The sequence below is a fragment of the Vombatus ursinus genome, unplaced genomic scaffold, assembly GCF_900497805.2.
Source record: "Vombatus ursinus unplaced genomic scaffold, bare-nosed wombat genome assembly UNPS02014945.1, whole genome shotgun sequence".
NCBI lineage: Eukaryota > Metazoa > Chordata > Mammalia > Diprotodontia > Vombatidae > Vombatus > Vombatus ursinus.
Window position 1 is genome coordinate 22230363 of NW_020954723.1, and position 23964 is coordinate 22254326.

General features: G+C 38.0%; 1 protein-coding gene across 2 annotated transcripts in view; it reads right to left on the bottom strand.

Moving 5' to 3' along the window:
- Nucleotides 1–14541: 14541 nt before the first annotated feature.
- GPATCH2L (G-patch domain containing 2 like) overlaps nt 14542–23964 on the bottom strand; it is a 66497-nt gene continuing 57074 nt past the window's right edge. For both annotated transcript variants that reach the window (XM_027844981.1, XM_027844982.1), the window contains exon 10: nt 14542–16411. In XM_027844981.1, coding sequence (XP_027700782.1) covers nt 16242–16411 — 170 coding nt within the window. In that variant the 3' untranslated portion in view covers nt 14542–16241. The remainder of the gene's footprint in view (nt 16412–23964) is intronic.

The window sequence follows — 23964 nt, forward strand, 5'->3', positions numbered from 1 at the left end:
AAAAATATATATATCCCAGTACAGCTGTGATGAATTCTTTCATTATTTATCTGCAATCTCACCGCTATTTCTTTCTCTTTCTCTCTCTCTTTTTAAAATAAAAATGAAAACAGATTAAATGACAAATGTAGAGAATAACTGGTTTTACATAGCCAGACCAGAATATAGAAGACAGGGAGAAAGACACAGAGAAGAGACACTACAAGAGTTCAAAGTACAAAGTTAAAGATAAGAAAAAAATTCTGCATAGTAGGAAAGCTTGGAAGTTTTTAAATGTTGACTTGATCTGCATGGTGATTGCACTGGGTCAGCTCAAGGCTGAGGAGTTTATTTCCTACTTAAATGCTTTCATTTGGAACAATTTACAGCCCTTCCAGATATTTGACTGAGAAAGCCTTTTGGATAGAAACTGTCAACATTTCAGTAGCAGACATATTCATGAGGCCAAGGAGGAAAACATCAAGAATCATAGGACTGTATCTCTGAAGTCAAAGGGAGTCAGGTTTTGGTACTTACTAAAAAATAGGGAAGACTTAACACAGCAATTCTTAGTGAGAGAACAGATCTTGTCTTTGAGACTGCACAACATTCAACACATTACGGGCATGTAAGGAAAGCATTTAGCAAAGCACTAAAGTAGGAGTCAGGAAACAGGTTCTAGTCTTGGCTTTAGCTGGGTGACCTTGGACAAGTCTCTTTGACTCTCTTGCGCCTTAGTTTGAACAAAGTATTCCTTTGATTATTATTATTCATTGAATTGAATTGAATGTATAAAAGAAGTGGTTTTTAGATGGTTTCTAAGGTTCTCTTCTACTTCTATGATTCTATGTTCTTGACATTCAGCTACAACTGTTAAAATGACACATTGATGAATAATCTGCCAAGTTAATGGTCATCCCTATGGCCTTTTCCATAGAACAGAGCATCCCAAGGAAACAGACATTTGCTTTATCTGATGTCCAGTTAGTATGCAATCAGCCAGACTGAGGATCGAGAAACACCAAAACTTCTCTCTCCAAAGTTACGAATGGTGTCTTAGTTACCAAACTAGAGAGAAACATGGACATATTTGAGCCAGTCCCTCCAAAAGGAGACAGAAGGTGCCCTGTACTCATGACACTCCATTCCACTATATGAAGGAACATGACAAGGCTTTTATTTTCAGGACAAAGCTTCATTGATTATTCCCTGTTAATGCTTCCCTGTTGATGGAGGGAAGAGACTGAAGGGAAATGGCAGGATGTAATATCCGGACCCCTCAAGAAGAAAATCAATTTGATTTGGTTTTACATTTCAACTATGGATAACCCCTTCTACCCAGCTCAACCAAGAAGTCATTGCTTACCACTCCTACTTACCCACACCCCTTGTGTTTGAACGGGTTCGGAGAGGAGAAGATTGAGCAAGTGATAAGTTGGAGATTGGGGGGTGGGTAGAGTGTGGACAGAGAGCAAAGGGGCTTACGAAAAAAAGATTCTACATTTCATTCATGCTCTATTAGCAAGTTAGAGCAACTAAAGAGGCTAAAGGATACTTAGCAGTTTAACATCAGAAGGGAAGGACCTATCCAGCCAGCCAAAGAAATACTTACCTGACTTACTGCAAATGCATCCAGCAGACAGCTAATCTCAACGAATGACCTTGGAAAATTGACAATCTAGAAACCACATAAACCCTGGCATAATCCAGAAGATACAAGGTCAGAGGAAGTGGCAAGGAGAAGATCACATCATGCATAGTAAGAGTATATTGTATATATAGACCAGGTCAACAGATGTTTTTAAAGCACAATGATAAACAAGTAAGCATAACCTTGAAGATCTTTTTTCTGCCCTACTAGCTAAATTCGATTTTTAGAAAAAAAGTAGGTAAACTGTTTTTTTTTTTCCATTTGTGGGAAGCTACTTAAAGTGACTTAACCAGAGGGGTTTTCAGGGAGGACTAGCACCTCTGGTGTGAGGGCTTGCCAGACCTTTTCAGGGGTGCTCATCCACCTTTGGTGCCTACTTGGCACTCAACTTTCATCTGTGGCTCCAAGAAACTGTAGTATGCACAGTGGCCACAACTCAATAAAGCCATTTTGGCCAACAAACTAAATCAGGTTGAGGGTAAAATCTGTTGGTGAGTCAAGGGGGATGTCTACACCAATTACATGAAGACTGACCCCCAGCAGAATAGGCAGGTGAGAACAATTTGTTCCAACAGCTATGAAGGCAGCTGAAGCAGGCACTGTGCAGCACCAAAAGCTTGGTCACACATCAAAGACACCAAGGTCATTCACTGCATCCCAGGCCACTGCCAGTCATCCTAACTTTTGTCTTGCCAGTGGACTTCAATAACTCTGGAAGAGAGAGTGAGACAGATGACTTTGTGCAACTCTGTCTCGCTCAAATCCAATTCAAATATGATTCAAGATATCACCCCATTCTGTCATTGGTTCTCTTCGAATATGAAGGACAAATAATAATAATAGTAATGATGATGAAGATGATAAATAACTAGGGCAACTCTCATCTTGTGACTCAGGCTTCTTTACTGGCCAGTAACCTTTTGTGAGATGGCTGAGCCAGACTTTTGGTGTCACAGAATTGGCAACTAAAAAGTTACTAATGATCCCTTAGTTGCCAAATCCACTGGCCTTTTCTCCATCCTCATTCTCCTTGACATCTCTGCAGCCTTTCATGCTGTTGATCATTCTCTCCTCCTTGATATTCCCTTTTCTCCAGGGGAGAATGCCACTCTCTCCTGGTTTTCCTCCTACCTATCTGTACCTCTGTCTCCTTCTCCAGATCATGCCCATTAACTCTGGGTACCTCTCAGGATTCTGTCCTGGGCCCTCTTCTCTTCTCCTGCTATGCTGTTTTACTTGGTGAACTCATCAGCTACCAAGGATTTAATTATCATCTCTAGGCTGATGATTTTCATATCTACCTTTCCTGCCCCATCTCTCTGCTGACCTGCAATCTTGCATCTGCAACTGCCTTTCATACATTTGAATTGGATGTCCATTAGACATCTTAAATTCCATATGTCCAAAACAGAATTCATTATCTTTTCCCCTAAACTCTCTCCCACTCCTACCTTACCCATTATTGTAGAGAGGTCAACACCATCCTTCCAGTCTTCTAGTCTCACAACCTAGGAGTCCCCCAACTCTTGGCTCAGACCATTTTCTCTGGCTATCTTCCATGCCTGTAACATTCTCTCTCTTCCATTCTATTTATCAGAATATGGACTATTCATGCCCAACCTGTGGTGGAGTCCTCCAAGTTCATATTGGTCTGATCGCAGTCAGACACACTTTAACTTGACCTCAACACAGCAATGTCATTTTGGTCCTCTTCGAGAACAAAAGACAACAACTGACCTATTTCTCTGGCTTCCTTTAAGTCCCAACTAAAATCCCACCTTCTACAGGAAGCCTTCCCTAATCCCTCTTAATTCCAATGTTTCCCTTTTTTAATTATTTCCTACTTATCCTGTATATAATTTGCTTTGTATATATTTGTTATGTTGTCTCTCCCATTAGGTTGTAAGCTTCTTGAGGGCAAGCATTGTCTTTTGCCTCTTTTTGTATTCCCAGCCCTAAGCACAGTGCCTGGCACAGAGTAGGTGCTTTATAAATGTTTGTTGATTTATTCACCTCAAATTTTTTTTTAAATTCACAATCACAACCCTCAAACACCAAAATTTCTTAATCCCCAAAAGGGGGTGTGTCATACTCTAAAATCTACAAAAAATCAAAATTCTTTTGCCAGTTGATTCAAAGTATGATTCTGAAGGATACTTTTAATTCCCTGATACTTCACTTTCCTTGGTGTATAACAGTACCCATACAAAGAATTCTCACATGGTTAACCAGACACGAGATTATAAAACAAATAAACAAGGCAGTTAAAGTGGATTTTAAGCACATGATGGCAACAATAACAACAAAAAGCTGTTGAAATTATCCATTAAAAAGTTAGACATAATCTACTTTCCAGAAAAAAAATGACTATATGGAAGTATATATACAGAAAATTTTAAATAATTTAGTATTCTTTTGCATTCCTAAATATTAATGCTAGTAGTCACCTAACATGCTGGACATGCCATAGGATTTGAAGGGAAAATGGAAGAAGGGTTCTCCTTTCATCCTCGGCCAAATCACATACAATGCATCAATATTTTTTCATCTTTGTGTCTTTGGTGAAGTGGCACTGTACTGTAGCACATTTTGTTGTTGTTGAGTCATTTCATTTGTATCTGATTCTTTGTGAACTGATTTGGGGTTTTCTTGGCAAAGATACTAGAGTGGTTTGCCATTTCCTTCTCCAGCTCATTTTATAGATGAGGAAACCAAGGTAAACAGGATTAAGTGACTTGCCTAGAGTAACATAGCTAGTAAGTGTCTGAAGCCAGATTTGAACTCATCAGGTTTAGTCTGATTCAACGCCCAGTGCTCTACCCACTGTGCCACCTAACTGGCACACCACAGGCACTTAATAAATTGTTGAATTGAATGTATGTGATTTTAAGTCCGGCTTACTTCAAGCAGTGATAAAGAGGCGAAGACCATAGAACCAAACCCTGCATGGACCGGTTAGCATTGTTCTGTTCAATAATCATTGAATGCATCCAAAACACCAGCTTGCCTTTCTGGAAGTATAAACTACAAAACATATATACTGAGTGGAAAAAGTGGAAGGAACAGGACAAATTCATCACCATTACTAAAAATGCAATTCAAAACACACTCCTGACTGAAGGTAACTTGTACCTGAAGGATAGCACAACACTGCACTTCAATGAATATTAAGTTCTTCACAAGGATAAGGTGGAAATGTGGGAAATAATCTCAAAGTGGTAAATTACTAAAATTGTAAATGTCACTATAGGTACAAATATTTCTCTTTACTGACTAATCCCCTTTTCTCCCATTTAAAATATTTATCAGTAGCATTTTTCCACACAAAATTATTATCTCAGAAAGACTGACCAAAAGATCATCTTTGAGCCAGCCAAAAAGTTGTTGTGGAAACCCAGAAGACCTATGTTCTAGTTGTGGTTCTCCCTCAAGGTGGGACTTTGAGAAAACAACATCTCTAAGTCTGTTTCCTCATCTGTAAAATGTTCAACATTCTTGCCAATGACTTGAAGGCAGAGAGGACAAAGTGCAGATTCCAACAATTCTCAACAGTCTAGAATGATGGACCAATAATATCAATTGTACAGGATGGGAGAACAGTAGATATGGAAAAGACCTGTAATCAATAGTGCGACACTAGTCACAAAACAAATGTGATCCTCAGATTTAAGAAAAATAGTGGGCAGATCATTTCCACTTTACCCAGCCCCAACTAGAAAGCATTTGAATTATTGTGGTCAGTGTGAAGTGTCTCATTTTAGAAAGGGCACTGACATGGTCAATACTGGCAGGATGGTGGCACAGTGGATGTAACACTAGACTTGGAATCAAGGAGACCTGAGTTCAAATCTAGCCTCAAAATTTACTAGCCATGTGGCCCTGGGTAAGTCACTTAATCTCAGTTTTAGTTCCCTCATTTACGAAATGAGGGGATTGGACTTAGTGACCTATAAGGTCCCTTTCAGCTCTAAATCTAAATCTCTAAACCCCATGTCCAGAAAAAAAAAACAGGAGACTGAAGGAATTGTATTTAGCATAGAGAAGACTTAGGAATGACAGAACAGCCATCTTCAAATACTTAAAGAGCAACAAATAGAACTTGCTTTGGTTGGCTCCAGAAAGCAGTTGCAGAAACGTAGCTTTCAGCACAATTAAAAAAAAATCCTAACAATTAAAGCCATCCCAAAGTAGAATGAGGCTCTGCCTCAATTAGTAGCAAGTTCCTTATTACTGAACGTCTTCAAGTAGAGACTGGGCATCTACTTGGGGATATTATAAGGAATTTATTAAGCTAAGATCCTCCCCAGTGACCTCTGAGGTTCTCATCCAAGTCAGATATGAAAAGTAGGGGTTAGATTAAATTATCTCTAACGCTCCTTCCAAATCTGATATCCTGGGAGTCTATGGTTCTAGGCCTAGCCAGAACAGGCTGTATATAGGGAGTGGACTCTTTTGGTTAAATGAAAACAATAAAACAGTAACAAAAATCATGTTCTCCTGTTAAAAACAAAGCTGAACTCTAATGTTGCAATAATGCGAAGAAAAAAAAAACACTTCTTCTAGCATCAGCATGTCATGGATACTCAAATTAAACGACAAGTTGGTTTTATAGTATTTCTGTCCTAAGTCATTCAAATCCTAATGAGGCCTGACTCCAGATCTGAATGGAACACTGACTAAAAATCTACTTGATCCTTGACTGATAATCTGCTATCATTAAGCAGGGTCATAATCATACCCAGACACAGGATCATACTTGGTCAAGCAGGAATTCCCTCTTCCCCCGACAATTACATCTGAAATTGCAACGAAAGCACCTGGATGGCCATAAGGTTCATGTAGCCCAGGATAAGATTACTAAGTCTGGGGCTAAGCTATGGAAAACAGAAGAGCTGCCTACCTTTGACAACATCATCAGGGTATCTTTCATAATCACCTTTGATATTGATTTCTTCCAAAGGAGCATTTTACAGAGCAAGAGAAAAGGTATCAAACAGCTATGGAAACAAGGATCAGTGCAAAAAATGTACAATGCTCTGCAAGAACATGAATAAAACTGAATTTTCTAAAAATGATAAAGAAACTGATTATGTTTATTATCTGCAGGTGTTTGTTTTTTTTTAAGACATACAAGATTTTTTTTTCTAACGACCTGCTTGAAGAGAGTTAGAGTTTGTTTAGAACCAGAATTTTGAGAATGATCAGCAGAAAAACCACCTCTCCTTTTGGGAATTCAGTACCTTATTGTCTGTAGAATTATGGAAGTTTAGACAGTAATGGAAGGTAAAGACTGAACAAGCAAAGGGCATGGTTGTTAGTTAGATCACTCAAAGTTTCAAATGGAAAGGGCTGTTTTTAAGTTAATTTGGTTGCTCTTTAAAAAAAAATCCCTCAAATACCTGAAGTAGCTTCACTAATTCTGAAGTGTTTTTGGAAATTTCACATCAGTATTTCTTAGAGGCATGGCATAGTGGACACAGAAAGTCTCAGGACCAGGAAGACCAAATACCCCACTCTGACAGATGTTGACTGTGCAATCCTGGGCAAAGTTCTCTCTTACAAAGAAATTATAGTGCAGGGCAGCTAGGTGGCACAGTGGGTAAAGCACCGACCCTGAAGTCAGGAGGACTCCAGTTCGAATCCGGCCTCAGACCAAACACTTGACACTTACTAGCTGTGTGACCCTGGGCAAGTCACTTAACCCCAACTGCCTTAACAAAAAAAAGCACAAACAAATTATAGTGTCCCCATTCTTACTTCTGGAGAAGCAGCAAACTCTCACACTATACTGCTTGTGTTGAATTAGCAGCCAGAGTTCCCCAAGGCTGCTACATCCCATTACTGACTGTCTAAGCTTTCAATTACTATCAGGTCAGTCAGTAACAGTATAGCAACAGATTAAAACTACCACTGTCTGGTGGTGTAAAGCTGGCCATTCAGTTGGCCATGAGACACTGGTATAAAGATGATAGTTAATTTTCCCGATGTTTTTATATGCCCCCAAATTATTTCCAAGGTTCTTTCAGTACAAATTCCTGGATTTGGCCTTAGAGCTCAAACCCAAAGAGTCAAAGTCCGAAAGTAGTCATTGCACACATTTTGTACTGGACAATACATGGCTGTTCTACATGTATTACTGGAGAAGAAATTTGAGATGGTGTTTCAAGGTGGTAGATAGAGTCTAGGTGGGATATGCCTCACTCTACAATTCAACCTGCCTCCCAAAGCAGTTGTCCACTCTTACTGGTTGTGAATGTGCTATTCTTGGTGCTCCATCTCCATGTAGGTCAATTAACTTCACAAAAACTGTTTATATCAATTCCTTGAACAAATGAAGTTACTTAATTTTAATTTAAAATGGAAGTAAAAGTGGTCTACAAAAAGGAAGACTATATCTTGGATGAGCTGTTTTGCTAAAACATGTCATCAATCATAAGGGAGACTGAGCAAGCTCACTTTGGCAGAATATCCCAGCACAACCAATCACCACCATTAACATCTCATACATCATATAATTTTGGAGCTTATAGGAAAACTAGAGATTACTCCAAGTCCCACATTTCACAGAGAAGAAAAATGGAGGCTTGTAAAGGTTAGATACTTTGACATTAAGTGGCAATGGTGGGACTTGAACTCAGGTCTCTCATGAGTCCCAGGTTCACATTCTTTCCAATATACCATACTTACAACCTACAAAATATAGTACATTTATATTTTCATGGTTTAAAAGGTACTACTACTGCTTTTATGCTAACCACTTTCAGACATAAAAACAGACCCTTATATGAAGCTGCCAATATTTAAAAAGGTTTGCTTTCCTTCACAATGTTCACGTAGGGAAGGTATGAGTTTGCTTGGGGATATCAATGACAGAGAAATATACCTCAAACAGCTGCCAAAAGGCAACTAGGAAAATGAGTTAAGGAATCCCAATCTGACACCTTGCTAGGAAAAATATATTCTATAATTGTGCTACTTTATATGGCCAACTCACTCATACTGAGTGAAAAGATAATGGAGAAGAACCAATTCGAATGGCTTCACTCAAAAATATAGAAAGCACTGTTTCATCAGTGCCAAACAAAACAGAAACTCCAATATCCCCAGTTTCTGCAGTTATTGCTGTTATCAAAAATAATTAACAATAAAAGTAGTCATAATGATAACAACTATCAAGTGTCAGCACAAAGCTCATGTGCGACATCGAAACAGCATCTATGGTGAAGAAGCTGAATGAAAGATATAGATGCCATGATTAATAGCTATTAAACTCAGTGGTGAAATACACAAAGATATACATTAATAAGAAAATGAATGTTTCCATTAACACATACAAATTACTAACACAGTTTTACCAGAAGAACACTTACCTCATCTCCAAGTTTAAATAGTAATTTCATTAATTTTACCCAAGCTGTGCTTAAACCTACTCTTTTGCCAGGAAAGTCACATGAAGTGAAGGAAAATCCAATGACTCAATATTTCTCTTACTCATTCAACTACACACTCAAATAGAAATCAGGTGCATTTTCACCAAAAGCTCTCTCAGCTATCTCATTTCTTATATGCCACACCTTCCCCCCACATAATTCTTGATATTTGAAATGTTAATATTTCGCTTCTTTGTATATAGTTGGATATATTTTATAATTACATATCTGTGTACATACTGTTCCCTATTTCTCTATTGTCCTGCCCTCTGTCTCACCCCTATCCCCCGTAGAATGTAATTTTTTTGGGCAGAAAGTTTGTCCTTATCTTTATAACCCGTTTCTAAAAAGTATCTGGCATAGAGCAGACATTAAATGCATGTTGAACTTAAAACATGAATACGTCTAGAAATACTGCTCCTGTTATCAACAATGGTAAAATCCAATGTTATCCTTTGCAGATTTCCCTAGGAATTACCTGAGTCAGTGAAGTATTTAATATAAAATGGAAGTAAACAGTCTACAGTAATACACAAAGAACTGAAACTCCTGCAAGGGGCTTAATGTTTTGAGTGAGATTCATTTAGGTATTGGTAGATTCTATTCCTCACCACATCCAATCCTCCTCTACCTTTTAGGATAGAATTTAGCAGAATTCTGCTTACTTATATCAAATAAATGAACATTAAGTTTTTTGTGCATTCTTTCGCTTCCTTTCTCTATTTCAATAATCGATACAGGGCTTTTTGCCCTAAGAGCCATAGGTCACTCAAAGAAACTTAAACAGTATCTTTTTTTCTTTACTTCTCCTTTCCAATGCTGCCCCTCACTCCCTAAAGGCAAATGGAGAAGTCTTGAGCAATGCAACATAAGCACTGGGTTCCTGTTTGACATGACTGCATCATATATATTTGTTTTCCAAGGATAACATGGACCATCCTAAAGGACTCCCAAGATGTGTCTGTCAGAAGAGGTGGTAAGCCAAAGAAAACCTGAAGGTGGCCTTGGGATATGCTTAGGCACACTCCTTGAGAGAACTGGAATATTCATATGCTGGACAAGTTTGCTCAGTTCCAGGACAATTCATACAAATAATAAGTATACGGGAAGAACAATCAGAACTCATCATGACATGAAGTTCAAAGCACCATATTCTGGAGTACTGAACACATCAACGTGACTTGCAAAACATTATTAACAAAATGACAGAGTATTTTAAGAATTTGGGAGTAGTTTAATATAGTCTTACTCCCAAGTATTTGGGAAATAGGACTACTGGTCCCTTATCCATTGTATAAACTTTGGCTAAATTGTAAAATACTTAAGTACAAAAGAGAAATATCTAAACGCTAATCTTGAAAGTTAAACACTGTGCTTAGTCTAAGCAACAGATTATTACTAATCACATATTTGTGCACTGTCACATTTTGCTACCCAAATGAACTCAACTCCCTTTGACTGAAGTGAGTCAAACTTACAGAACCTTCGTTACTCCTTAGCCTGGTAGTTAGGGCTACTAATCTAGGTCATTTAAGGCTACATTTTCCTTCATTTCGGATGAATTATTCCCAGCTGTCCCCAATCATGCCCATCTTCTCCAAGCTCTGCATTCACACAGATTATGGTCCACACTTGATCGCCTTGGACAGATCTTCACCAATTGTCATATTCCTTTTAAGACTACCTCAGTAGTGACGCCTATTATGAAGGTTTACTTAGCTCAAGTGAGTTTTCCCTTATGTTTCTTACATCATTTTGTCTATCTCTCTTTATGTCTGCCTTGCTTTTGTGTCATGGTTACCTGAGCATGTCTTAATCCAGTAGACTGCAAAATTATTGGAGGACAGGGGCCACACTGCTTTTTATTTCATTATATATCTAACACAGATGCTTATTACACTGAAACTTTATTATCACACCAGGGAATACAAAAAGTACTTCTAGTTATGACTTGGTCTACACATTTAAAAATTCTGAAATCATTCACCTAATTTGTCACCAGAGATTGAAATTTTTACTACTGTGAAAAATTCCCATACATCAAATATATCAACTAAGTCAGTTGAAATTGCTTGGAAAGGTGGAATAAACTACTTTGAAAAGAAAGTTTTACTTCTCCTAGTATATACATGGTATGGGTATCATTTTCTCCACATCTTTATCCCATCTAGGAAGCACTTTCCAGTGGATCATTTTAATCCCTAACAAGCAAGGAATAAAAGCAATGAAGAAAATCTGACACATTATCATAGTTTTTACCAAGAAGTCTGATAATGTGTCAGATTTTCTCAGTAATACATGCATCTGGAATTGGTTAAATTTTATTGAAGCCAGGACTCTATCCTTGAAGATAATAGCTTCCTCTTAAGGAACATCTTCAGATACTTATTCTTCAAAACGGTTGCTAATCCTCTACTTTCAAAATGGTCATCTCATCAGGATTCTATTAGATACTTGGAAGGTTTTTTCTTTCCTTTCGGAACAACATAATTTTTGTTTGATATTTCTCAGATTAGGCAATAACCCTGGCAACCAGCCACTTCAGCAAGACGGTTCTAGTTCTCACCTTTGTTCGCTTTTCTTCTATGATGTTTTCATTTATTTCACTTTTATCTGTTATGATGCAGACCTTATCATCCCTGTTTCATTAGGTGTTGGAGTTAACCCCCACAATCACGTATCTCCTGATGTCCTCCTCTTCCACCATTGCTAATTTTCTAAAGGAATGAGGAATCATACTAGGAAGGTTTTGCTCCTATCACAAAGTACCTCTGGATCAGTGACTACGGGAGTGGGGAAAGAGGACACGTTGGTAGTAAAAAGGCCCTTTTATAGTCCCCAAAAGCAGTGACTTGAGGTTTACTGATAGCAACATCAAATTGATCCCTCTATGTCTCTCAGGATTCCCAACAGAATCACAGAACCTTAAGTTGGAAGGAATCTTTGAGGTCATCCAGTGCATGGATCCCTGCCCTTGACCACTCCCCTCGACCCCACACTCACACACACATCCTCAAAGAGTCACAGAATTTGTTTTGTTGGTGTCTCCAGAGACAGAAAATGTGTTACTTCATAAGGCAGCTCATTCCCTAAGGAAATAACATCAAAACTGTATTCCCCCTACCTTCATCACAGATCTGCTAAGATGGACTAAATAATGCTATAAAAAGTAAAGAAGAGCATGAAACTACTAAACCTATTCTTTTTTTTTTAATGTAGCTTTTACCCTCAAAAATACTGACTGGATATGTCTATAGCTGAGAACAAAGATTGGACAAACCAAAATGTAGAAAGTGTCTAAATAAAATCATTTTATGCCTGAAGCAATCTTCTGAAAAACAGGAAGCAGCAAAGTTATAGCCAAAACATCATCTGCCTGGTCTGTTTGTCGAGTTTTTCACAGTCTTGGTTAGCTCTCCATCTCTGTGATCACTGCACATATCTTCTTCTCTTCATTTTTTTTAAGGCAATTATGGTTAAGTGACTTGCCCAGGGTCATACAGCTAGTAAGTATCAAATGTTTGGTCTGAGGCCACATTTGAACTCAGGTCCTCCTGACTTCAGGGCTGGTGCTCTATCCACTGCGCCACCTAGCTGCCCTTATCTTCATTCTTTAACGTTTAGAGTCTGTTCTCTCATCTAGGAGTTCCCACTTCCTCGTATGGATTTAGCTTTTATTTCCATAATGTAACATGTAAAATTCCCATAATGTTCACTGGGTTCAGTAACATCCAAACCTATATATACTACCACTTTACTATGGCATTTTAGTTCTAGTTAATTTTAAGGCTGGGATGCAAGAGACACCAAAAGCAGCAGGCATTCATTTCAGATGAGGGTCATTTCCCCACTAGAATGGCTTAAGTGCAGTCTATTTCACCTTCCAATAGAAGAATATTGATTATGACAATATTATATTTGATTTTCAGGTGCCTTTAAGATTTGGAAAGAAATTCAAGGCTATCTGATCTACTTCATAGCTGCACATTACTTAACACTTTTTTAAAAGGATAATGTAATTTTATTTTTTTCCCTACATAATTGTGAGGACAGTGATGATCTTAATGTTACAACAACAAAGTTCTTTAAAATGCTAGTTTTAAAAACCCTCTTAAAAGTCTTCAGTGAGAAGTAAACTTGAAAGTGAATGGCCCTATTAAAAGTACAATATTCAAGACTCTTTTTGGTTTGGGAGGATACTATGAAAATATACCAAAAAGTTAGGGTATATGATTATTTACCAGAACCGTGAAATGAATATGAACTAAGGGATTCAGTTTGAGTTATTACTTTCATGCAAATCAAATATTTAGTAGGCTAAAGGTCTGGTTCAAAAGGCAGTGTCCCACACTGTTCTAGGGATTTCTGTTCATGACCTAATTTTAAAATATTGTGTTTTCCCCAAAATTCTTTGTAGGATCATGTGATTGATTTCTTAAAACCTTTATATAACAGAAAGGACAATGGATTTTTAAAAAACCAAAATATACTCAGGATAATATCCTCTGGAAATCGATTTGTAGAGAATACGGAAAACAAAGCATCACAAAAAAAGACATTTGGTCAATATTCATAATTCCTTAAGCATGCAAATACAGCACCTAAGTCAAGGAGCACAATTTGCACCCCCATGTTGAAAAGCATTCATGTGCTTAATAGATAATCACTTTCCCAGGTACAAATGATTTTTCCATCTTACTGAGTGGCATCTATTACAAGTACTCAAACGAGCAGACAAGAGTATCCCAAAACCAAGCATTTTGTTGTGCAATACTAGCTTATCATTTCACAAATTTGGCTCTCAGTCTGCAAATTGGCTGGTCGATGGAAAGCTACAGTATTATTAGCAGGGAATATAAGGCGTTGGAATGAAGGGAGGGAAACCCTACACATCATTCAAATAATACACTACAAAGTTGACAGCAATCAGGATATAAGGTGCCTCTACATACTGGTAAGGACAAATCAAGGGGCGTAAGAGAAAGGAGAGACCACCCTCACCCTGCCTCCCGATTCCTTGTCCCCTGTATATACTGCAAAGTGGAGACTAATCAGAATATAATCAAGGACTAATTTGATAACAAGACATTTGGACCAAGAATTTAAAGACTTGAATTTAGTCTTAGGTTGGCTATGTGACAAGTTACTTAAATGCTCTGTGGCTCTCTGTGACTCAATGGAATATTGTAAAAGGTAAATGAGATGACACATAGTCTTTAACTTCCAGCCAGAAAGGGGTTATAATGGTCAATACAATTATTAACAACTCTATTACCTGGGCATAATGGCACTGACAACCAGTAGGCTTGGCTTAAATCTAATAACACCTAGCAGACAGTGCACTTTGAAGTTTGTGAAGTGCTTCAATACATTATTATCTCATTTGATCCTCACAACAACTCTAGGAGGTATGACAATTTTCACCACCATTTTACAGGGGAGGACACAGAGGTTTAGAAAGTTTAAATGGCTTGCCTATAATCACACATGGCATAATCATCAGAGGCAGAATTCAAATCCAGGTGTTCCCACTTCCAAGTCCAGCACTCTATCAACTATACAACTGCGCACATAGGCCAGTAGGTTTGCTACAAGGAAAAATAACATTCCATGGCCACAAACCCATCATTGACTAAATGTGTCATAGTTAACAAAAAGGCCATAACCCATCCCTTCTTTTATCAAAACACAAACTATATGCCCTACTGACAGTGAGTCAAAGGTGCCATCTACTTCATCTTTGTATCAGAACACAATAGACAACACATACTTCTACAGAGAAAAGAAAACAGCTGGGCCCTGAGCCCCTCTCAAATATATAAAAGAATATGATTTGAAAAGGGAAAGCAGTAAGGGAGTTCCTTAATTATAATCTAATACTAGAAAAGCTTCTGGGCTTCAGGAAATGGGAGTACTTGTCTCCCTTCAACATCTACTTTAGTACAGAAAATAATCAGAGATATGAGAGGGAGTCCCTACAGAATGTACTCTGTGTAGTATGCATGTAAGAGACTGTTTACTCTTTTACAATTTACTCTTACACGTTTCACAATATAAAGTACTCAGAAAATATTCAGTGAGTACCTTTAAGTTAATCAAGCCCCTTAAACAGGTGGCTCTAATACTACTTTTGGAAATGGCAGCCTCCCTTCACCATTTCCAATTAGTTACTTATCCCTCACGTCGACAGCATTGCAACTAACCTCAGGTATGACTACAGGTTTTCACAATGCAGCTTCAAATATGAAGGGAGATGACAGAAATTTTTACCAAAAAAGCAGATAGCCCAAAAAAGTTGTTATACCAACATATGAGCTTAATTAAGGTTACTGGCTTGAGAGATCAATAACTCACATGACAAAAGGTCTGCTAAAGGAAGGGTTTGACTTGGGAAATGAAATTTTTTTAAATATCTCACTAAATACTTCAGAGCTGTGATTTTCACTTAAGTTATCCTCATTGTGCTAATCTGTACATGTTTATGGGATTTCTTGCTCAAGAAAAGAACACAGAAAAGAAGGCAATGAACAGCATAATCGTGAGCAATGTTAAGACATCTACCAGGACAGGATAACTTTTTCTGAGTCCCAAGCTGCTGGCCCATGTCTCTCCTAAGATCCAGCGTTGGCTGATGAGTCCTGGTGTTCTGAGATCACCGAAAGACAAAATTCCAAAGTTCCAGCCTTGAAATCAGCCCCATATTTTGGTCTCCCACCTCCTGGTCAACTATGATTTCATGCTAGCCTTCAACTCAGTTCTCACCCTTGCCTGGGGCTAGCTGCAAAGACAGCTCTTCTTCAAATGGTACTGGCAGCCTTGCCACAAAACGAGACACAAAAGCAGTCACCAGTTTCACAACAACAAAGACAGACATCTGCAAAAAAGCAACAGCTCTGTAAAAGTAGCTGTAGATTGATGTTGGGACAACAATGACAGATAAACATAATAAATACAGCATAGCAAGAATTTTTTTTTAAAACTGCCCCAACATGTTAATACTTTTTTAAAAAATGAATCATAGGCATGATTTTCCAATAGAGAGATCGAGCTGCTATGGTTGAAGATAAGTGCGTTGAAGAAGACGAGATAGGTATTGCCAAACAAGATAGCTGAGACAATACAATCCAAAGTCTAAAATGTTTTAACAAATCCAGCCAACACTTTGTGGGCAAAATGCCCCTCTAGCTGCACCCAGGGCTTTTTTCTTGCGGCATCTTAAAAAAGGTAGCTGGAGTTGGCCCAGTGGTTTTCTCTGCTGCATAGGTCCGGACCGACCACTCAGAATTCGGCGATTTCTGGGCCTGAGATGATGGTGGGATTGCCTCTACTTCATCCATGTGAACAGGTAAAGCTGTTGGAATAAAAATAAGAAAGAAGCAAGGGGAGGAGACAAGACAAGGGAAGGGAAATAGGAGAGGCAGGCAAAGGGAAAAAATGCTCAAATTAAAATAATAAATAGTAAAACTTTCTTTCTTTTTTTTTTTTGTTAGGCAATTGGGGTTAAGTGACTTGTCCAGGGTCACACAGCTAGTAGGTGTCAAGCGTTTGTTCTGAGGTTGGATTTGAACTCAGGTCGTCCTGAAGTCAGGACCGGTACTGTATCCACTGCGCCACCCAGCTGCCCCAAAACTTTCAAAGAAAAAACAAAATTCTACTAATCCCCAGAAATCTTAATATTTTGAAAGAGTAGATAATAGAAACCCATGCCTGTATACTTGATTTACTTAACGTTTACAGAAAGGAAAGAGTGTGATGTTTAGTTAAGTATCCATATAACTGTTTCCACCTAAACTAAGTTAAAATGCAATTAAATGAATAAATTTAGCTGTGGGGATTTCTAAGGTGAGTTTCTAACATCTTTATCCAAACATTGTTTGGATAAAAATGTTATAGAGAAGGGCAAAAAGAAGTAAGAACATTAGCATCCAAAGAGTAGCCCAGATCATACTACCCACTAATACATAATAGACAATACGTTCTCCATCTCTCAAAATATAGTAAAATATGGGATAAAATCAATCTAACAATAGGGAAGAATGGAATTGTGAACACTTTACCTCAATAAAACACATTCTAGCCTTTGGGAGGCATTGTGGCATATAGGATAGAGTACCAGTTTTGAAGTCAGGAAGGTCTTCCTTGCTTGGTTTAAAAGTTACACATAAGGTATGAACATGTCCAATTTACTTAACTTCCTGGTGTCCCCAGGCAACTCTCTAAAGTTAAGAGGATTTGCTGATCTGCATTAATAGAGAGTTTTCATACCAGAAATTCCCTACAGCTACAGAATAAGGATCACAGGATCATATATAGGCCTAGACCAAAAAAATGAAACAAAAATTCTGTAATTCAAAACTTAACAGAATGCAACTGATGGGAAGGAGGAGGAAAGTTAACATTCCAAATGGCATCTTAAGGATAAAATATTTATCTCATATCTCAGAGATATAAGGGTTTAAATCCATTTGGATTATCTCAGCACAGAGATGACCTCTAGAAAAATCCACTATCCCAATGCCCACTGAAATTACTTGTTTGATTTTCTAATAATTTAACCTGGAATCTACATTTCAAAATCAGTGGTCTACTATTCAGACGAAGGTACCTGAATATCTATCTTCCAAACAGAAAAGGACTATTCTACCCATTTCTGAAACAAATTCAACTCAAGAAACTACCAACAATAACAATATAATGCTATAAAGTTTGGTAAATATTTTACATTACGCTCATTTGATCACCATAACAATTCTGTGAGGTAGGTAGTTCAGTTATTATTATCTCCATTTCATAAATATGAAAAACAGCCTTTGAGAAGTTAAGTAACTTGCCTATCATCACATAGCTAATAAGCGTCCAAGGTGAGATTTCAACCCAGGTTTCTTGACTCTGAGCTCAGCACTCTATCCTCAATGCAGTAAGACAAAGGTTTATTTTAGAACAAATATTCTTAATCTTTTGGTGTCATAGACCACTTCTCAGAATAATATTTTTAGATGCTTACAAAAAATGCTTAAGACTACAAAGGAAACCAAATTATAACATAGTTATTAAAATATTATTTTTAAAAATGGGGTTCTGGATCCCAGGTTAAAAACTCCTGACTTAGAGCCTGCTCTGCACAAGGCCCTGTACTTGGCTCTAGAACTCCAAAGATGAAAAACGCCGTGGTTGTTTCCCTCAACGACCTTACAAACAAATAGGATAGCATTAGGCATATACACAAATAAGTATCATACAAAACAGAATGTGATGACAGAAAAGAAAAGACTGGACAAAGTGCTAGAAGAAATCTAAAGAAGGAAACAGCTTTAAGTTAGAGATGGGAAGGATCTAAAATAGCTTCATAAAAGAAATAATAGCTAAGCCAAAACTTGAAAGAAGGATTTCAGCAGTGGGTAAGTGGAAGAATTGGGTGCAGAAATGGGGGTCAGCCTGAATAAATGCACACAGGCAGGAGAAAACAGGAGTTCATAAATAGGAATGGAGTAAAACAGCATTGGAAAGAAAGGCTGAAGGCAGATTGTGATGAACCTTGATTCACCAAGTTAGGAAGTTTGTGTCTGAACTTATAGGCAATAGGGAGTCACTGAAAGTTTCTGAATAAGGGAGTACAAGGATCAAGTTTATTTGGCACTTGCAAGAATGATGGATGGAAAAAAAGAAGACTACAGTCGGAATCACTTAAGAAGCTATCATAATATAGAATAGGCAAAAGTTGTTTTAAGAGCTTAAACCAGGCTTATAGCACTAAAAATAGAGAAGAAAACACAAATTTAAGAGATATTATGTGGGTAGCATTTATAGGATTTGGCAACTCATTGGCTGTGGGAGATGAGGAAGAGGAAAATAAACAAAGATGATGCTGTGGTATAGGAGCAGAGCTGCACAACTTGGCAGAAGGTAGGGGTCAAAATTAAAATAGTCTAAACTTCCTCAGGCAGCAGATAGGTTTTTAACAGCTCACTTTCCAAATTAAGGTAAATAGAGACAGACTGACGAGGGTTGGCTGCCACAGGTCATACAACAAACAGGAGAGTGCCCAGCGGTTGGCAGCCCAAAATTCTCTGGCGGGCTGCAGGCCGAATGTTATGGAGGCCTGGTATAGGGCCTTGGTGACAAAAGACAGAGGTGTCATTAATGAAACAGGGAAGTTGGAAAGAGAGACAGGTTTGAAGTGAAAAAAGGTGAATTAATGTTTGTACACGCTGATTTTGAGGGGCCAGCAGATTATTCAGGTAAAGATGTCCTACCAATTAGGAATACAGGACTGGAACTCAAATAAGAAAATCAGGCTGGACATAAATTTGAGAAGCAGCTGCATTTAAAGAAACAATGCCTTTGGAAAAGACAGAAGTCCAGATTCTTGCTCTAGTGCTTACATGAGACCTTAATATGATCTCTCCAAACCTCATTTCCTCATCTGTAAGATGGGAATAATTTTATTACCTACTTCACAGGGTTGTTATGAGGATCAAATAAAAGGAATCACATAAATTGTGTTATAAACTTTAAACCACAATGTAAAGTAATAGTATCTGTAGAGAGGTAACAGATGAAATCATAGGATTGGACAAGATTGATAAAGGAGAGTAAGGGTAAGGGCAGACAAGAGGCTTGGGGGAACCCATGCTTTTGGAGTGAGGATAGGGGTTAAAAGATGAATTCCCATCAAAGAAGACTGAGAAAGAATGAACAGGTAAGAAGAAAACAAGGAGAGAGCAATAACTGAACAGTTAAGGGAGAGAGGACTCTTCAAGAAAGAATGAGCAAAGTGCTCAACAACGTCAAAACAGCACATAAAAGGTCAAGGAGAAAAACTAAGAAAATGCCACCATATTTGGCAAAGAAGTCATTGGAGAAAGATATTCCAATGCAGTATGAGAAATGCAAATGAAAATAAGGTTTCACTTTATAAGCAGTAAACTGGCAAAGATGATAAAAGATGGTGATAGTCAACGTTAGCAGGACTGTGGGTAGACAAGCACACTGATATGTTAATAGAGACATATCTGAATTGTTCCAAATATTCTGAACCATTCAAATGTCTCCCTGGTAGGGACATACTATATGGTTGTCAATGACAAAAAGAAAGGTCCCACATACACCAAAATATTCAAAGCAGCACATTTTGTGGTAGCAGAGAACTACAAACAAAGTGATGGTAATTGGGTAATAACTAAACAAGTTATAACACATGAATGTAATACAGTATTACTACGCAGTAAGAAATGATGAATATGCAGAACACAGAGAAACCTCATCATATGAATTAATGTAGAGTTAAGTAAACAGAAACAGGAAATAAATATGCACAATGCCCACTCAATGTAAACAGAAAGAATAAAAAAAAGGGAACATGAAAAGAACAAAAAAGAAATTTTAATTTTAGCAAGCATAAATGGCCCCAGAAGCAACATAAAAATGTATCTCATTCTTCTCTTCTTTGATAAAGGGGGATTCGGGGTGTGGAACATGACAGACTTGGTTGATGTGTCAGGTTAATTTTTCTAAATTTTTTTAATCTTTTTCACTTTTTTTTTTAACAAGGGATGGCTTAACTGGATAGAAAAAGGGACAGGGACATATTCAGGAAATAAAAGGGATGTAAAAATAATGATATTGTAATAATTAAAGATTCATTTTAAAAAAGAAGTCATTGGTGACCTCTATTGTTGTCACTGCTGTTGTTCAATTGTTTTAGTCGTGCCTGACTCTTCGTGACTCTTTTTGGGGTTTTCTTAGCAAAGATACTGCAGCGGTTTACCATTTTCTTCTCTAGTTCATTTTACAGATGAGGAAACTGAGGCAAACAGGGTTAAATGACTTTGCCCAGGGTCACACAACTAGTAAGTGTCTGAGGTCAGACTTGAACCCCGCAACATGAATTTCCCTGACTCCAGGCCCCACGCTCTATCCACTGAGCCACTTAGCTGACCTTTGGTAACCTTGGAGATAGTTATACCAATAGAATGGTAGAAACAAAACCACACTGCAAGAGTTTGAGGAGAAAGCAAGTGATGATAAAGTGGTAGAGATATATGCTACTCTTACCAAGAAATTCAGTAATAATTGGGATAAGGTAGGAAGTAGGGGTTAGCAGAGTCAAGAGAAGATTTTTCTCAAGGAAGACACTACAAAGAGCTGAAAAAGTCAACAGTGAGAGATCAAAGACGAGGAACAGAAGGCGAAATGATTCATGAAGCAAAGTCCAAGAGGAAGTGAGCAGAGATAATATCAAAGGCACAAATGGAGGGTTAAGTCTTGGAATGGAAGAAAAACACATCATCTTCTGATACTGGAGTGAAAGGAAGTGAAGATTGATGAATACATGGTCAGGTTTTCTGTTGTGAAAGAATGGAAATGAGGTAGCTCAAGATAATTACCTCAGTCTTTGTAGAAGAGGTGATCTGCTGAAAATGGGGGAGGAAGGTGGAGGGAAAGGGTAAAGCTGAAGAAAAATAAGGTTTAGAACTGCTATGGGAAGTGCGATAAGGCGTCAATAATAAGAAAAAATGCTGTGTCATGGATAAGGACCAAGTTGAAATAAGACAACAATAATATTTGTAGTAAACACAAATTAGAAATGATTTCATGACTTTCTCTAAGCAGGCAAAAATTGCACCATCTCAAGGAAATAAAGTTGTATTTTCACCTGGGTTCCTTATCTGTTTAGCTAGTTGGTTTCAAATACTCTTAGAAAATATCCCAATTTCTTTCATCTGGTAACAACAGTTTTAAAAGTTCATTCAACCTGAGACAGATGATTTACTATACCATTCCAATAGTGACATATAAATTTGGAACCTTCCCTAGGTAGCAAATCTAGGTGTGGTTCTGTGTGCAGGTCACTTGAATCACATGGGAAGCATAAAGTCTTTTCAAGTGAGATGATTTAAAGAGAAGAAAAAGAAGTTACTACCTTCTCAGTGGTTCTATGAACAGATCTTTTCCACGATCTCTCATTTCTACCACTAAAAAAAAGTAAAGAAGGCTCACAACTCATTTCTGCTCTTTATTCACTACCCCTTTATTAACATCTTTAAATTCAGTCAATTTCAACTCAAAACTTTATACAGACAGGGGAGGGGAGGGGAAAACAGGGAAAGATTTGTGGCTGCATGTTTAAGAAAGAAGCTGAATTTATCACAATGACAGGGGAGAGTGTTGGCAAAGATCTGAGCTATTTATTCTTTTAGGAAAATCCTATAAAGAATGACATGAGGAAGCCTCTATCTGCAGTCTTGTTCATCACACTGGTGAAGAGTCTGATAACAGATGTATGCAGTAGCGTGATTTAGTGCCGGGAGCTGGCCCCTGATGTGTATTAATACAGCGGCATAGCGGAACGCACCTCTCTTCATCACTCATTTCTATAAAAGAGGTGGAATCTGAGATGGCCCGATGTTAGGCAGAGCAAGCCCATTTGTTCTACTGACTGATGGTGCGAGCTTGGGTTGTGTCCTTCACCTCTATGGGGCACTCAGGTTGCAAAAAAACAAGAAAGAAAAGAAAAGGAAAAAAAAAACTCACTGAAGCAAGACCTGGTCAACAAGTGAGACAAGAGTAGTTAAGACTCCAAAAAAGAAAATCTTATTTCTTTCTGTTTGGGTATTTCTCACGTTAGACAAGGCCCTGAATTTTTAAAATTCTTCCCAACCATTCTTCTCCTACAAAGGATAAATGCTAAAAATAGAAAAGATGGATGGACGATAAAAAAAAAAAAGAATGAAGTCACAACAAAGATGAGAGAAGAGATGCTGGAAGGCACTAGTTGCTATGGGAACAGATGAGAGTGTATGGATGATCATGCAGGAGAACTGGGCAGATACTAACTCTATTAGTCCTTTGATTAAAACTCTTCAGTTGGCCAAATGTGTAACACTTTTAACAGTCAACTGAAATACAACAGAAGAATAGTCTGAGTATGAAAAGCTTTAAAATGAGAAGTCATTTGTGCAAGAAAGGAAGGAAGGAAAGAAGGAAGGACCCTTATTTTTCTGAGGTTCATCCTCTTCCTAGCCACCATTTGCTGCTTCATAACTTCATTTGTGAATCCCTTCTTTATGGTCTTCAGATAAACCTAGCACAAATGACACACTCCATTTAGTATCACTAAGAAAGGACTCCAGATCATCTTAATTTTGATGGGTCTTGAAAGATTTGCCTCCTTTTATTTTTCAAAAGCAATGTACCCTTAATTGGAATAAAATTCAGGATTATTTTTTGGCTCTACATTTTTTTCCCATTTTTTTCTCCAAATTCCAAGGAAACAAAAAACTATGACAAATTTCCATTGTAAAATATAAGTGACTGTACATTTTAAATCAGGGACTTTTCTGACAGGCAAGATAGTCTTCCATTAGTGAGTTTTCATCATAAATATTTTAAGGAACCATGATTTCATTGGAGAGGATACTTGTTTGACTAGTGCAGATCACTAGGTCTTTATGAGTTGCTCTGGTCAAAAAAAAAAAAAAAAGATCCTGCAGTCAATCTTCTAGAGATAAGATCCCAAGACCTCACTCTACACTGCATGCCATTCCAGTTTATCACGTCTAATCTCATCATTATGCTGCTAACTCAGGCCTTGACTAAGGGCCTCCTCTCCCCTCCAACTGGGGGATGTTAATACCAAACTCCCCCAATGCCTTCCATTATAGAGGTCAGCAACTGGTCTTTGGGGCTCACTCCACTCTGCATTTGTTGCTCTGCCTAGTTCCAACTGCACAGAACAAGATGCCTCTGTACTAATAGCCCCTGGTGTCTCATCTACCCCCTCCCCCTGAGCCTCTATCCCCCCCTTTCCTGCCTCCTTTTGTGTTGCCCCCCACCCTCATTAGATTGTAAACTCTTTGACAGCAGGAACTGTCTTTTATTCATTGTATCCTCAGCACTTAGCAC